This window comes from Amphibalanus amphitrite, unplaced genomic scaffold, assembly GCF_019059575.1.
Source record: "Amphibalanus amphitrite isolate SeventyFive unplaced genomic scaffold, NRLGWU_Aamphi_draft 000666F_arrow, whole genome shotgun sequence".
Lineage (NCBI taxonomy): Eukaryota > Metazoa > Arthropoda > Thecostraca > Balanomorpha > Balanidae > Amphibalanus > Amphibalanus amphitrite.
This window is the reverse complement of record NW_024882160.1, coordinates 165470-179261: the sequence shown is the minus strand read 5'-3', so window position 1 is coordinate 179261 and position 13792 is coordinate 165470. Positions and strand designations below refer to the sequence as shown.

General features: G+C 47.9%; 1 protein-coding gene across 1 annotated transcript in view; it reads left to right on the top strand.

Moving 5' to 3' along the window:
* LOC122364286 (cholecystokinin receptor type A-like) overlaps nt 1–13201 on the top strand; it is a 37923-nt gene extending 24722 nt beyond the window's left edge. Inside the window, exons 3-7 of the mRNA XM_043334511.1 lie at nt 4120–4243; nt 4638–4846; nt 7634–7787; nt 9727–9807; nt 12050–13201. Of these exons, the coding sequence (XP_043190446.1) occupies nt 4120–4243; nt 4638–4846; nt 7634–7787; nt 9727–9807; nt 12050–12313 (832 nt within the window). The 3' untranslated portion in view covers nt 12314–13201. The remainder of the gene's footprint in view (nt 1–4119; nt 4244–4637; nt 4847–7633; nt 7788–9726; nt 9808–12049) is intronic.
* Nucleotides 13202–13792: the final 591 nt, after the last annotated feature.

Sequence of the window (13792 nt, the reverse complement as noted above, 5' to 3'; positions counted from 1 at the left end):
ATGCATGCTCCAAAGTTTTTTTTGCTTTGGTTGTTTTGGAAATCGTGATGCAATATAAAGGTTCATTACGTATTCCCACGAAAAAATATTTTCCATTCTAAAGTAAGTAGCTCTGCCACTGAAGCTACGACACTGTAGCATTATCTGTGCCCGATTTCTAGTCCTCGTCAATGGCGTGTTGATCCCGTAGGATTGTTGTGTCCCGCCGCGTCTCTCCTCCTCCCCGGCCGTCTGTGTATGCTGGCCGAACAGCACTGATCTCTATCAGTAGAGGTGGCACGTGCCAGGCCTGCCGGGCGGCGGGCACCTGTTAACGGTCCACGCCGGGCCGGGCCGCGCACTGAGCACAGCATGCCCCCACGTCCAGGCCGTCATAGCGGACACCACAGCAGTACGACCATAAATTAGACGGCAGATAGCTGTATTTGGCTGTCCTGGATAAGAAATCGGGATGTTACGATACAGACGGGCAGACGGTACGTAGATTGTTCTGGGCTCCCTGTCGCCGTTTCACGTGTAATTAACATGAGCGTATGGTGCGTCTAATTTGTACATACAGAGATGAAGTAAATTTGTTGTAGGGCGCCACTTCAAGAAACTGAAGGCCAAATTTACTTTCTATTCGTCCTGTTTCAGCGCTGTAAATAAACGCTGAAAACAAACCCTGCTGTTTATCAAATACAGTTGCCAATTTTGCATGTAAATGTGCTCAATTTTTTAACTTGCTTTGCGGAAGATCCAACTTATTCTACATTGGTCGTGGATGAGGGGCAATCGTTGCATCCTGTACATAGAGTCGTTGAAAATAGTCGTCCTCCAGGCTCCAAGCGCTAGGCAAAAGCTTTCTCTAGAGTAAGAAAGTATGATGTGCGCTGTAAAGATTTAGTCATCGAACAATATATCTAATAATGACAATGTCGTTCATTTTTTGACGCTCGCCTTGTCTTATTACACGCGCCTGAGACGTGAGCGCACCATTGACTCGGGCGTTGCTCGCTACGGCGACAATAGGAGAAGCTGCATGTCTCACTGTGCGCTCTGTGGTTTCGCTCGGGGCAGTGGCCCCGCTGTCTAACCGCACTAACTGATGGCGAGAGCAAGCCGCCGTGATGGAGCGGAAACAGTCCGGCGCGTGCAGGGGGAGGTGGAGAGGGGGTCTGTCGAGGCGGAAGGCGACAGGCGGCACCGACCCTGAGAATAGCGAGGAGGATAGACGTTCTGAAGGAGTCAGCGACACAGTGCTGATGGGGGAGGAGGTGATGAAGTGGTTGTATAGTCAAGAGGCTTGCTGGTTGTTCACGACGGCCCTGCAGAAGACATTGTTCGCGCCAGTGCACACGGGATGGAGGGGTCATTACTTAGTCACAATGGTGCTGCTTTGATATGCTCCATTAGCTACCAGGTGATGAGCCCTCGGTGGTATGGTTTAGTTGATGCATCATGCCATCGATGATTAGACCTGATTAGAAGTTTCTCGTTCTCAAACGCAAGTTAGATGAGAGCCCTCGGAAATTGCTTTTCAAACTTTTGCACTAATTTGATTTATGAAAGGCACTAAATTCCACGAAAGCGAGGAACACTATTTAGCAAGTCGTTCAAGACATCTCAACGCTTTTATCTCTTCAAGGAACAGAATAAGTAATGGCAGCATTTAATTCTTTTCCTCACGCTCTTCTGAAGGCGGCCAGATATGCGGAGCACTATTTGTAATAATATCTTTTCTCTGGTCTGCCCCCTCGCTCCGTGTTCTCAAACAGACGGTGCGGGGCGCTGTGTCCGCTGGTTGCCATCAGTTGCGTGGCGGATTGTGTACGAGCAGATTTTTGACTTTGTTCGACATCGTTCACCAGACAAGTATTTTTCCGATTCCATGTATTTTCCTATTAGGGTATTTCATTCTTCCATCTTCAAACTGTCCTAAGCTAAAGCCGTAATATACGCCCGGGTGCCTGTTGGTACTGTATTTCAGCCGGTTTTTCCATGCCGCCGTCTACAGCCACCTCCGTTGAAATTTCATGGACCACTGAAGGTCAGCTTGCCTCTCTCGTTGCCAGACGGTCTTGCAGCATGTCATACCCCAGCTTAGCTATATGGTATGGAGTAATTTCGGGCCGTAATGACACATGACGTGGACAATGGACCGCATCATAGCGAGCAATACATGGGCGCTGCTCATTGTTGACAAGGGTCTTGGAGGGCTGGTTAACCCTCGCCGGCACAGGGGGGGGGGGTTGATGCATACCCCCCTAAGGTTTTTCGCGAATAACTCGCGTAAAAAGCGACCGATCGCGACGAAACTTTCAGTACCCTCGCATTGAGCAATTTTACACCTACCCTGAAAATTTCATGACCCTGACCCAAATGACCTTTGACCTGTGACCTCTTTTCCGAGATCATGTTTGGCCGGAATCGCGATTCGGCGTATGTCGGCTCGCATTAGCCGCGCGTTTGCAAGCTTTTCGTGGTTTCAAACATTCAAACATGTGATTTGATGTTGCTCCCATACATTAGGGTGAGTGTCTAGGTCACCTGAAGGTCAGGTCGGGTCATTGACCTTTGGTGACCTCGGGTGACCTCGGTTCACTTTTTCGAGTTTTACATGTTTCTAGGCTAGTTTTTGGAGCTGATTTCGAATTTAGCAACCATTTGAACATTTACGAAGAAGTTTTGGTGCCTTCGTAACATGTTACGAAGCTGTCAGAGGCGGTTGACACGTATTACGAATACCCGTCACAACCCCTACCGGTTGACCTGACCTGACCTGACCCGACCTGGTCTAAATGCTTCAAGACATCATCTCTGGTCAAAACTAACACGATATTCGTGATCAGCACCCCGGAAAACCACATAGCAGCCACACTTTACGACTTTCTAACAGGTCCCGATTTTCCCGGTTTTCGGGTCATTGACCTGACCTGGAAGGTCACCCGATGACCTAGGACCTTAAAATTGGGTATCATCGGCTTCCTCTCGTGACGGGCAATACGCTCGTTTTTTCCGAAGCTCTAGCTCGATCAGGGGCCAAACGCGAGGGGGAGGTCGTACCCCCCCCCTTGTGCCGTCGAAGGATGCAAAATGGCCTGTGCCGGCGAGGGTTATGGCAGGGCTGAGCTCTCGGACTAACACAGCATTGTGGCGCTGTTGCTTCGATATTAGCAACTGACGTCTGACGGCACTGTTTTGTTCTCGAAATTGTCATTTTAGTGTTCGAGTAGGCAAAGTTTATATGTTATAAGTTCTTTTTTAGTATTGCACGTCTATACAAGTATCTACATTTATCAAGGAAATTTGTGCTATAATCTCATTAGTATTCTGTCGGGTAATTTTCATTGAACATGTATGTAGGTATGGCTCTTAACGCATTGCTGCAGTCTTGCATTATTGGCTATGAGTAATGAGTATGACCCTCGCTATTTCGCTTCTATTTTTGGCATGACTCATGCACAGCACACTTAAGACCAATAAACGTACCCCATTTTGCCTTTCGAGTTTGGAAACTTGATGGGATAAAACATCCAAGACTCGGAAGCAAACGCAGCACCATTGCACTCAAACTATCCAACTCCATCATTGTATCGCCACTGTCCTTCAGTTTTTGCACGTTGCAAAAAGCTTCGCTCACGAGAGTACGTTTTCTGTTTCGGAGCGTAATTAACGGTACGACACGAGCCGTCGCGTCGGCAGGGTAGTGATGAGCAGCTGCCTTCTCCCGTCACTTCTGCCGCTCTTTGCCAACTTCTCTCAACGATATCAGCCTCTGGCCAGTCTTACTAGCCTGCCACCCCTGTCACACCGCCACAGAGTACTCCATGACTCACTCGCGCTGCAGGGCAGCTCTCCTGTGTGTGCTTTGACCCGCGCTCTGGGTGAGTTTTGTCTCTCCAGTCTCAGCCCGTGCCAGAGCCGACACCTTTCATTGTGATAGCAGTGCTGCTTTGTCTCGCTGCACCATTGTCGTTGCTGAATCGAGGACACTCCTTACCCTGTCGCGTGATATAAGCCGAGCTTCTGAAAGGGTAGCAGCCGGCATCAGATCCCACAATAAAACTCCTTGAAATTGATATGTATGTATGCACAGATCAAATGAAAACAATGCATTAAAATGATTGTTGTTTGCAGGTATATTGTGATCGTGTATCCCATGCGGTCCCGGTCGCTCTGCACGATGAGCAACTGCAAGAAGGCCGTGATTGTGGTGTGGAGTGTCGCCCTGGTGCTCGCCGCCCCCGTGGTCATCACAAAGGTAACTACGACTAGTGGTAGCTGTTTTTTTTTTTGCTGATGCTTTTACTCATTTTTTATTTTGATTTATTTGAAATGACTAACCTTCTAGCCAGGAAAATAAATAAACTCATGTTGTATTTTCGCTTATTTTTACATATCAATACATCTTTTCTGCTATCATGCAGCTCAAAATTAAATTCTAGATTTTAGGTGTGCCCACTCTATAAAGCTCTCGATTTAACATTCAGTTTTTCTATATTTTTTTTTTTCATAGCTCATTCAGGTCCAACATTTCAATGAAAAGCCTAGCCTTGACGCATACTGAGCCTGGTATCACAGTACGATTCATGAGAGCTAACTCTGGCCACTAACCCTGTTTGCTCACGCTACCACGACCATTCTCTGCCTCACAGGAGATTCACCCGGCGCGCTTCGGAAACAACGTTACCATAGTGACGATCCACTACTGCAAGAACAAGGAGACGATGGGCCTGTGGCTGTCCATCTACCAGCTGCTCGTGCTGCTCATCCTGCCGGCCATGCTCATGATCTTCTTCTACTCGCGGGTCATCTCGGAGCTGTGGAAGTCGACCAAAACCATGAAACAGATGACCGGTGCTCGGTGAGTTCTCGAGCCGCATGATGATGAATGATTGTATAGTCGACTACAGAATGATGTTCCACTCCTCAGAAGCTACCAGTTGACCGGAGCGCTAAGTTGTGCCGTTTATCACGCAATTAAGCGTGTCGATTGTGAGCATTGGGACAAAGCTATAATTTATGAGCTCAGTCCGTGTGATGCGGCACAGTCTACCACTCCAGGCAAATAATTGCCTGTGAAAAGTGGAACATCATTCTGTAGTCGACTATACCAAACATTGGGATAGTAAATATCTCACTTCTCTCCTGAAGAGTTATTAGGCTCATTTTTATCGGCGGTGGGTGCTGTAGTAGTGTAGTAGCTACAATGGCAGAAGTAGTGTGCGAACGTAACAGCAAATTAACTATTCTTCCACTAGTCGGGAGTTAATTTCCATTGCATAACGTACCATTATCATAAGTGGGCCTTGTCTCATTATTCTACGCCTTGCCGTTACCACCAGAACACGTTTCCACCATTCTGTTGAAACGATGCAATCGTGTAAACGTCACCACTGACTGCTAGTCACCCTTGCGGAATTGCTTCATTTGACATTGCTGGCAAATTACCTACTCAGATGTTGAAACACATAAAAATGGAAAGAATGTCATTATATAATTAGTGCAATCAACCTATCTTATTTTCATTTCAAAGACCGAGGCAGACACTAAGCCCGCCGACGCAGCGAGCAAGCCGCCCTATTATTTAGCGTATCGTCTTCCCTTTTCTTGTGAAATGACGGAGATTCGCAGTGGCGTGTTCCGATGTGGCGTCCTGCATCGATCACGGATTCAGGGGCCGCGTCACGCGGTGCTGAGAGTGGGACCTCCGCTGAGCAAACTACGTCTCTGCTGCCGTCAGCCGAGCTCTGACGTCATCTTATCGCCTCTTCTAAAGACAAACCATTTGAGGGGGCTTGCTAAATCGGTCGTCTAAAGGTCGTTGGTGTTTTTATTTGGAGTGTCTTGCCGATTTGTGCCATGTTCCCAAAGAGATCAGGATCTGGCACGGATGGATCGCACGCCGGTTGATGTGGAATTGTGGAGAGGGCCCACGGGAAGAGGACCACCCAAGGCCGGGGACCAACAAGTAAGAGACCAGAGACTTACGACCAGAGTTCATTAATGTAAAATGCAATTCGATAACGAGAAGCTATTTTATTTGGCTCGATTTTTATTTACAGCCAATGGCTCGACTTTATTTTATAACAATAGCCTCAGATATCAGAAATCAGAAATAGTATTATACAAGTAGACTACTTCAGAGACGACAATGGCAATAACAGCCGACGCCGCAAAGTAACCGGCTGATTCGGATCACCATACACCCGGTGACACCTTAATTTTAGAATTAGAACAGTTAGCACCGGCGCTACTGCACGTCTCCCAGTGAGGGTAGACTAGCCCGCAGTACACGCCTGCGATGGTAGGCTGTGCCGGTGAGCACGCCGCACCGCCCGGCCCCTTTCCTGGCCGTGTGCCCGCTCTCACGGGCCCGTCAGCCGGTGGTCGGTTCCAGCTCAGTCCTGAGGATAGCGGTACAGCCACAAATCAGCTGCTGCCGCCCACAGTCGCGCTGTGACGATCCCGGGCTCCGCACGTGGCGCGTGAGGGTGTGGAGGCGTTGACCTCTGGGGTCGAGTTTATTTATCGGGTTAAATATTTTTACCTGCGTAGGATAACCTGCACCTGACCTGTGGGACGCGGGTCAAGGTGACATATTCATCTGAAAAACGCCAAAAGGAAAGAGACATAGATAGTCTCGATGGGATTTTCAAATAATCCGACTGTGCATCTAACGAATTACGAAATAACATTTAGCAATCGGTTAAACACAGCAGATTCAAAGAAATATTATGTGCAAAAGTGTATGTTTTATTGATCAGCCACATCATATTTTACACGAACTCTTTATCACAGCCGATCCCATAATACACCTGCTGTATGTACTGTATGTGCTGGCTGCTGCAGATCGCAAAATGCAGCCCAGGCTTACCATGCTGTTGACTGGGGTCTTCAGTCTCCCGTCTCTGTCCTGACGAGATCAGGCAGCGAAAAACTCAGCGATCTGAGGTCATATTTTCATTGTTGATACGCTACAAGCTTGCAGCTGCTGTTAAAAGTGTTACATTCGCAGAGGGCTATATGCAATATTTTTGCCGCAGCATTTATTGCACGAAAATTTAGTGAGAAGACATTTGGGTAGATATAATGCAAAACGCTGCACAAAGGCTTCAACTGTGCTATTTCTTTATTTGCATGCATTATCTAAATGCATTTAAAGAGGCATGATGAAAACAATATCTGGTCAACAAAGGCAATAGAGAACATCCTCGCATGATATCATGAACAGGAAAGAAAATCTGTTTCCAGATTGAAATGTCTTAAACTGATTGCAATTGATTATATTGATAGTGATCATTACTTCATAGTTTGCTACACATCTTCAAAATATATTTGTGCGAATTTGTATTTGTATTCAAGTTCGTTTTTCTATCATCACACCCTGGACCCGGGCTACCAGCCGTTCTTAACTATAAAACTAAAGATTTTTAGATATTTAGAACTTTGTTTTGGTTATTGACCTTTCACAATGGAAAGCAAAAGTAAGTTACCAACAAAACCTTTCCGTCTATCTTTTTTCGTTGTGATTTCGACTGATGGGTTACATCGGCTATATTGTCAATCCTACATTTGCCATTATGTTGGTCACATCCGTGCATGGTGTGCCTGAGCCCTGATTTGGACGATTTGTCTGCATATTCCCCAGATCATCACTGATCGCGAAGCCCAACAGTCGGAAAGCGACGACCAGTAGCAGTTCACCGGTGGCGACTATGGAGAGCACTCGAGTCTACTGCGGAAGGAAGAACGTGTCCTCGAACCAAAGCAAAGGAGAAGACGTTATGAAAACCCGGAAACAGGTAGGTGCAGATTTCGTGATGCAGAAACTACGAAATGATTAGGGCTCTATGGTGAGGGTGAGGGCTTTATAGCGAGTGCTCAGACGTGCAGATTGTAAAGGTATAATTGCAGGATTACTTGCAACTGGCACATGATATGGAACAAAGACGGCGATTCCGGAAGCGCACCTAAGCTGTAATTACTTGTTATTCTGTTTCACTTTTCATAGAATCGCTTCACGAAGCAGCTGATCGGAGAGCGGCCAAACATAAACGCTCAATCATGTTTGCATACATGCTGATACTAGTTGGCACAGATCCCAGTTAATACGTATATTGATACTATACGTAAGGAGTGAGAAATTACGTCGTTAACACAAGGACTATTGGTTAGCACATTCAGGACATCGCGAGATGGTGAAATACCAGGATGATATGCATATTGCCCATAGGCGGCGGAACGGGGGGGGCACCGGGGCACCGTGCCCCCCCCTTGAATTCTGCAAGGGGGCACCAATAGCAAGGTGCCCCCTTAAATGTCATGCATTAGTACCTGGGGCGGATTCGGGAAAACTCCAAGGGGAGGGTCATGAATCGAAGTGGTGCCCCTACCTATACCCAAAATTTAAACCGCAACGGATTTCGGCCACTTAATTTTGGTGGTGCCCTATTTTCAGTTTTTATTTTCTTTATTTTTGGTTAGTCGTGTGATGACTGGTGCCCCTGCTCGGCCGCTGGTGCCCCTGGAAAGACTGTGGTACCTACCTACCCTGCCCCCTGACAAGCCTACGGTGGGCCCTGCACATGACTTAGGTGCCCATGGGCCCTGACAGGCCTGTGGTGTCCCTGGGCCTTGGCAGGTCTGTGGTGCCCCTGGCGAGCCTGTGGTGCCCCTGTTAGAACGCAGGTGCCCTAGACAGGTTTGTGGTGCCCCTGACAATCCTAAAGTGCCAACGACAGGCTTATGGTGCCCCTGACAGGCCCATGGTGCCCTTGCGAGGCCGGTGGTTTCCCTGTGAAGCCGATAGTGCCCCTGGCAGACCTCTGGTGCCCCTGGCAGGTCTGTGGTACCCCTGGCGGGCCTGTGGTGCCCCTGTCGGCTGTCAGGCCTGTGGTGCTCCTGGCAGGCATGTGGTGACCCCAGGCCCAAAGTCATGACCCATGTGACCTCCCCCCTGAGATTCGCCACTGATTAGTACTGCGATGGCTTCTTGGTAATTTGATACATATAGGATTAATGGAATTTATCAAACGAGAATAAGGAAGAGACAAACACATAGGTACTTGAGGATCAGTTTAAAGTTAACCACACATACGGGGGTGAACTGCCATTTTCGTTAAGTAAAAAAAAAATAAAAATAAAAAATCATCGTGTCAGGGCTGTGACGAAAAATAAGTGGCCTAAATCCGATGAGAAAACAGGATTTGGGGGTACCCTAGGTTTGGCTCCTTGAGCTGGTGCCCCCCCCCCCCCCGCCTTGTCTCAAATCGTTCCGCCGCCTATGATATTGCCTTATCCTGAGTAAGATATTTATTAATCAAACTGCGGGATAAATTACTTCATTGCATCAGACTCGCTCTCTTACTTCACATGAGGAGCTTTAAAATTGTGACGAGGTGTAACTAGCCTGTCAACTCGTGTCGTAATCGCCAACTTGAGACTTCAATGACACATCTGGGACATTGCTGCGTAGATTTACTACCACCCACTCCTCGTGGTTGCGAAAACGGAAGCCACGATTTCACTGTCTTACGAGCAACCGCTTCGCTAAATCATCCGAGATATGGTCCGAGCTGAGCTCGGCAATGGACATACAATACGACCAGCGCAGCATGCAGATGGTTGAAGTGACGGCGATGCTTTCAAATACCTTTTTTCTTTGAATGAAATGCTTCAGAATCGTTGATCAGTTCACCGTTTACCAGGGTAAATCATCGCGTTTGTTTTCTCATCGGCCAGGTGATCAAGATGCTGCTGCTGGTTATCGCTCTGTTCCTGATCTGCTGGGGACCGCGTCTCATTATGGACGTGATTCTGAAGGTATGTGAGCTGAGCCCTCATCCACCGCTACAAGTTCGATATACCGCTGCATTGCTGAAGGGGAGGGGTATTGCAATGTCATCTGCTCCAGTCGGCAGTAGTGTGGCCAGCGAATGGGGAGAGATGGGAGACCGAGGGAAAGAGAGAGAGAGAGAGAGAGAGAGAGAGAGAGAGAGAGAGAGAGAGAGAGAGAGAGAGAGAGAGAGAGAGAGAGGGAAGAGGGAGAGAGGGATAGAGAGATTGATGACACTCCACACTCCCCAAACGCTACGATGCTCGATAAAAAATTAGTGCGATTCTTTCTTCATTCACTTCACATAAAGCTAGTAAAAATTCACATAAAGCAGAAGAGATCTTTTCTAATTTGAAACTGTTTGAAAAAGACCTGTGGTCGAAATATTACATTCTTTCAAATAAAGTATATATTTATACAGCATTAGTTTTGGTAATTATCGAGGAAAAAAGGTCATGTTTTTACATTTTCTACAATTTATAAACATGTTCCTCGCACAAGCACTAACCTCATTAAAGCTGGTATTATTCTTTTGAAATTCGGACCGTTAAATATTATCGCATTATACTGATACACTTTTGTGTTAAATACATTCCTTGAATATAGATGGATAATAGCGGTGCTGAATGTAAGCAGTCGCCACTGGGTGAGAGCAACATTTCACCAGTATCGGGCGTATTATAACGCGCTAAAAAGACTGTGAATAGGGATGCCGACGCCGTATGCGTTTTTTATGAGTCTGAGAGGAATCGCCTGCTATTATGTCAGATTGCCATTTCTTCTATAGGCCTGCTATTTGAGCATTAATTACAGTCTAAACATATTGGATTATTGGCGGGATTTCAGACGTACAGAACAGATAGGGATATGTAGCATATTGTTTATGAAATGGCATATACAAGGCGCAGCCAACCAAGACAATTTATTAGTCAAACACTGGAGCAGAAATGCTCACGAGCAGTTGGTATTGATTCCTTTCTGTTCTGGAAGAGTTTAGAACAGCGCTGATGACTCATTACACGTCTTTAACTGACATGGACAAGGTTTGAGGACGGAGATTGTGGCCGAAAACTTATCTCGGTTTATGCAGTGTCCGTCTGCCTGATGGCTATGAAATGAGATGACCTTTACATTGATAACACTTAACATTGATTATGAGTGACCAAAGTTCTCAGCACAGCAAAAATGCAATCAGTGGTCTTTAATTGCTGGACTAATCCGCTTCCTCTTCTAGAGAACTATGAATCGATTCGGTGAAGAGATGTCTTCAACAAACGGGTGAGAAGTCGCGTCTTCTTTGAATGTCGACAATGGAAGACGTTCCGTGAAATGTAAGACGGCTACGAGGCCGTGAAGTCTGGCTTTACAATGACCCAGTTGACACTGGATGACATCTGGGAGCTGACGACTGACTGACAACTGTCAATAACCGATCGGTGTAGGCTAAAGATTGCCTCAAACACATTGAGCCGTGTCCCGAGCCGGAACCTGTCCTAATCTGCTGTGATTTAACGGCACCATGGACCGACATTTGTTAGACAGTCGAACGGCTCAATCACACGGCAGATTCGGGCTCGATTCGACAGGCGACCATCGGCTGCGCTGAGCCCTTTCGGGACAGGGACGGTATCAAAAGACAGCGGCGCATTGTCGCTTGACGGAGCGGTTGGGCGGGCGGCCGAGCGGACGGCCCGCGCCGGGGTGGACCATTAGGTAGCGACCGCGTCCTCTCTGATGAGCGACTGCGACCTAACCACCGCCCGCCGCCGGTCGCCATTGTTGGAGATGTGAATGCCAATGAGAAGCCAGACTGTTTCCTCGGGCCGAACGGCTGTAATTTGGATCGGATGAGATTTATTGATGTAAATGGGACAGACATTCAAGGTCTGATTGTGAATTATGGCAGTAACAGGCGCATTTGAAAAGATTGAAGTCGTTCTGCGAAGATCTAACGTAGGCGTTAATTTGAACGGAAAGGTCCTGGGCTTTATTAAGTTTTTTATTGTGGATATGGTCTATAAAACCTGCCGCAGGATTTCAATGAAATATCTTAAAAACAGTGTCATTTAATGGCAAACTCTAAATATGTGCCTTAGTGGCGGCCTTGGTCCTCCGACCGGCAACCAAATGGCTGAGGCGATCTTATATTTATTGGCGAAGAGCGATATGAAACACCTAACTGAGTGAACAGCTACTAAGACGGTTTGTGTGTGTGCCCGTGTCCGGCAGGTGGGACTGGAGACGTACTCTCGGGAGTCCTACGCCATGCGGATCGCCTTCTTCCTGATGCCGTTCATCCACGCCTGCATCAACCCGTTCGTCTACTGCTTCATGTCGAAGAACTTCCAGCGCTCGATGCGTCGCCAGCTGCAGCGGATGGGCATCGCCTGCCCCGCGGCCGCGGAGCCGATCCCGCCCCCGGTTCGCACCGGGGCCCCCACCGGGGCAGACTCCACGAGACACACGTACTGTCCCCCGGAGTCGGTACTGTAGACGGCCACACCGGACTGTCCCATGGAGTCGGTACTGTAGACGGCCGCATCAGACTGTCCCATGGAGTCGGTACTGTAGACGGCCGCACCGGACTGTTCCATGGAGTCGGTACTGTAGACGGCCGCACCGGACTGTCCCATGGAGTCGGTACTGTGGGCGGCCGCACCGGACTGTCCCATGGAGTCGGTACTGTAGACGGCCGCACCGGACTGTCCCATGGAGTCGGTACTGTAGACGGCCGCATCAGACTGTCCCATGGAGTCGGTACTGTAGACGGCTATACCACCTGCTGTGGGGAGGGCACCGTGAGCAGAGCCACAGCTGGGCCCACTGCAGAGTCGCGGTAAGGTAGAAGAACCCACTCAGCTACTGTGAAGGTGACTTCGTAGGTGAACCCTCAAGCCACACACGAGTCCACTTAGAATCACACTACTGAGCACAGCGACTGCCGAATCACTTCTGCATAGCTATTAGTACGTATAGGCATGACTGCTGAGTCAGTGCTACAGATCTACCTAGGCTGGACGAGCCTTCTATACTGCTGCGCTTCAGTCCGTGAACTATAATCACAATTAAGCTCACCAGCACACTATTGGCCCAGCCACGCACCACTATATAGACACTAGACACTAGTAGACAGTCGTAGAACCGTAGGTACTAATGGTACCTACTATATGTTAACGACTTAGCCGGTGTTGGTAACGCTATGAAGTTTTCGTCCCATTTCTAGTCCTCACAGTAGATTAAGAGTATTTCATCCACAGCACAGCAATTTTCGATGCATAGACATACTATTTGACGCAAGTATTTTTTATTTATAAGTACATATGTACTACAAAGTAATATTGCAAACGTTCTGCACCCAACACAGCACGCTGCGATGTATGGGAAAGCATGCATGATGCCTATATTAACCCGGCGGCCGCTGGGCCTCCGCGCCACCCGCCGGCCGCTGGAGGGGCATAAAGTTGCCCCCCCCTTTACTTCTGCGACGATATCGTCGCAACGCGAAGAGATAGAGAAGCGAAACTTTGCACATATCTTTCTGAATACCTAGCCGAGGGTGTGTCCAAATTTGGTGTCGATCCCATTTGAAATGACGTCACAGTGACGTCATAAGTGAAATTATAGATTTGCGACTCTCGTATTCCTCACGATACATCACATATATGGGACCGAATATAACCCGCGACCTGGTGGGGGGGGGGCTATTTTTTGCCCCCCCTCCAGACTTTTCGATATATCTCCAGAACCGCTGCGCCGATCGTCACCAAACTTTCAGTACCCTCCCGGACATCAATTTTACACAAGGTGACCAAATATTTTTCCAAAGGCTATGATAGGTTGGCCGGAAATGACGTCAGAGTGACGTCATGTTCTGCCGTTTTCGACCCAAAAAAGGGTTTCGCGGGAAGAGCTGTCAGGCCTATAGCTTTGCAAATACAGAAAAATGATAAGGACATAAAAGCTGTAGAATTG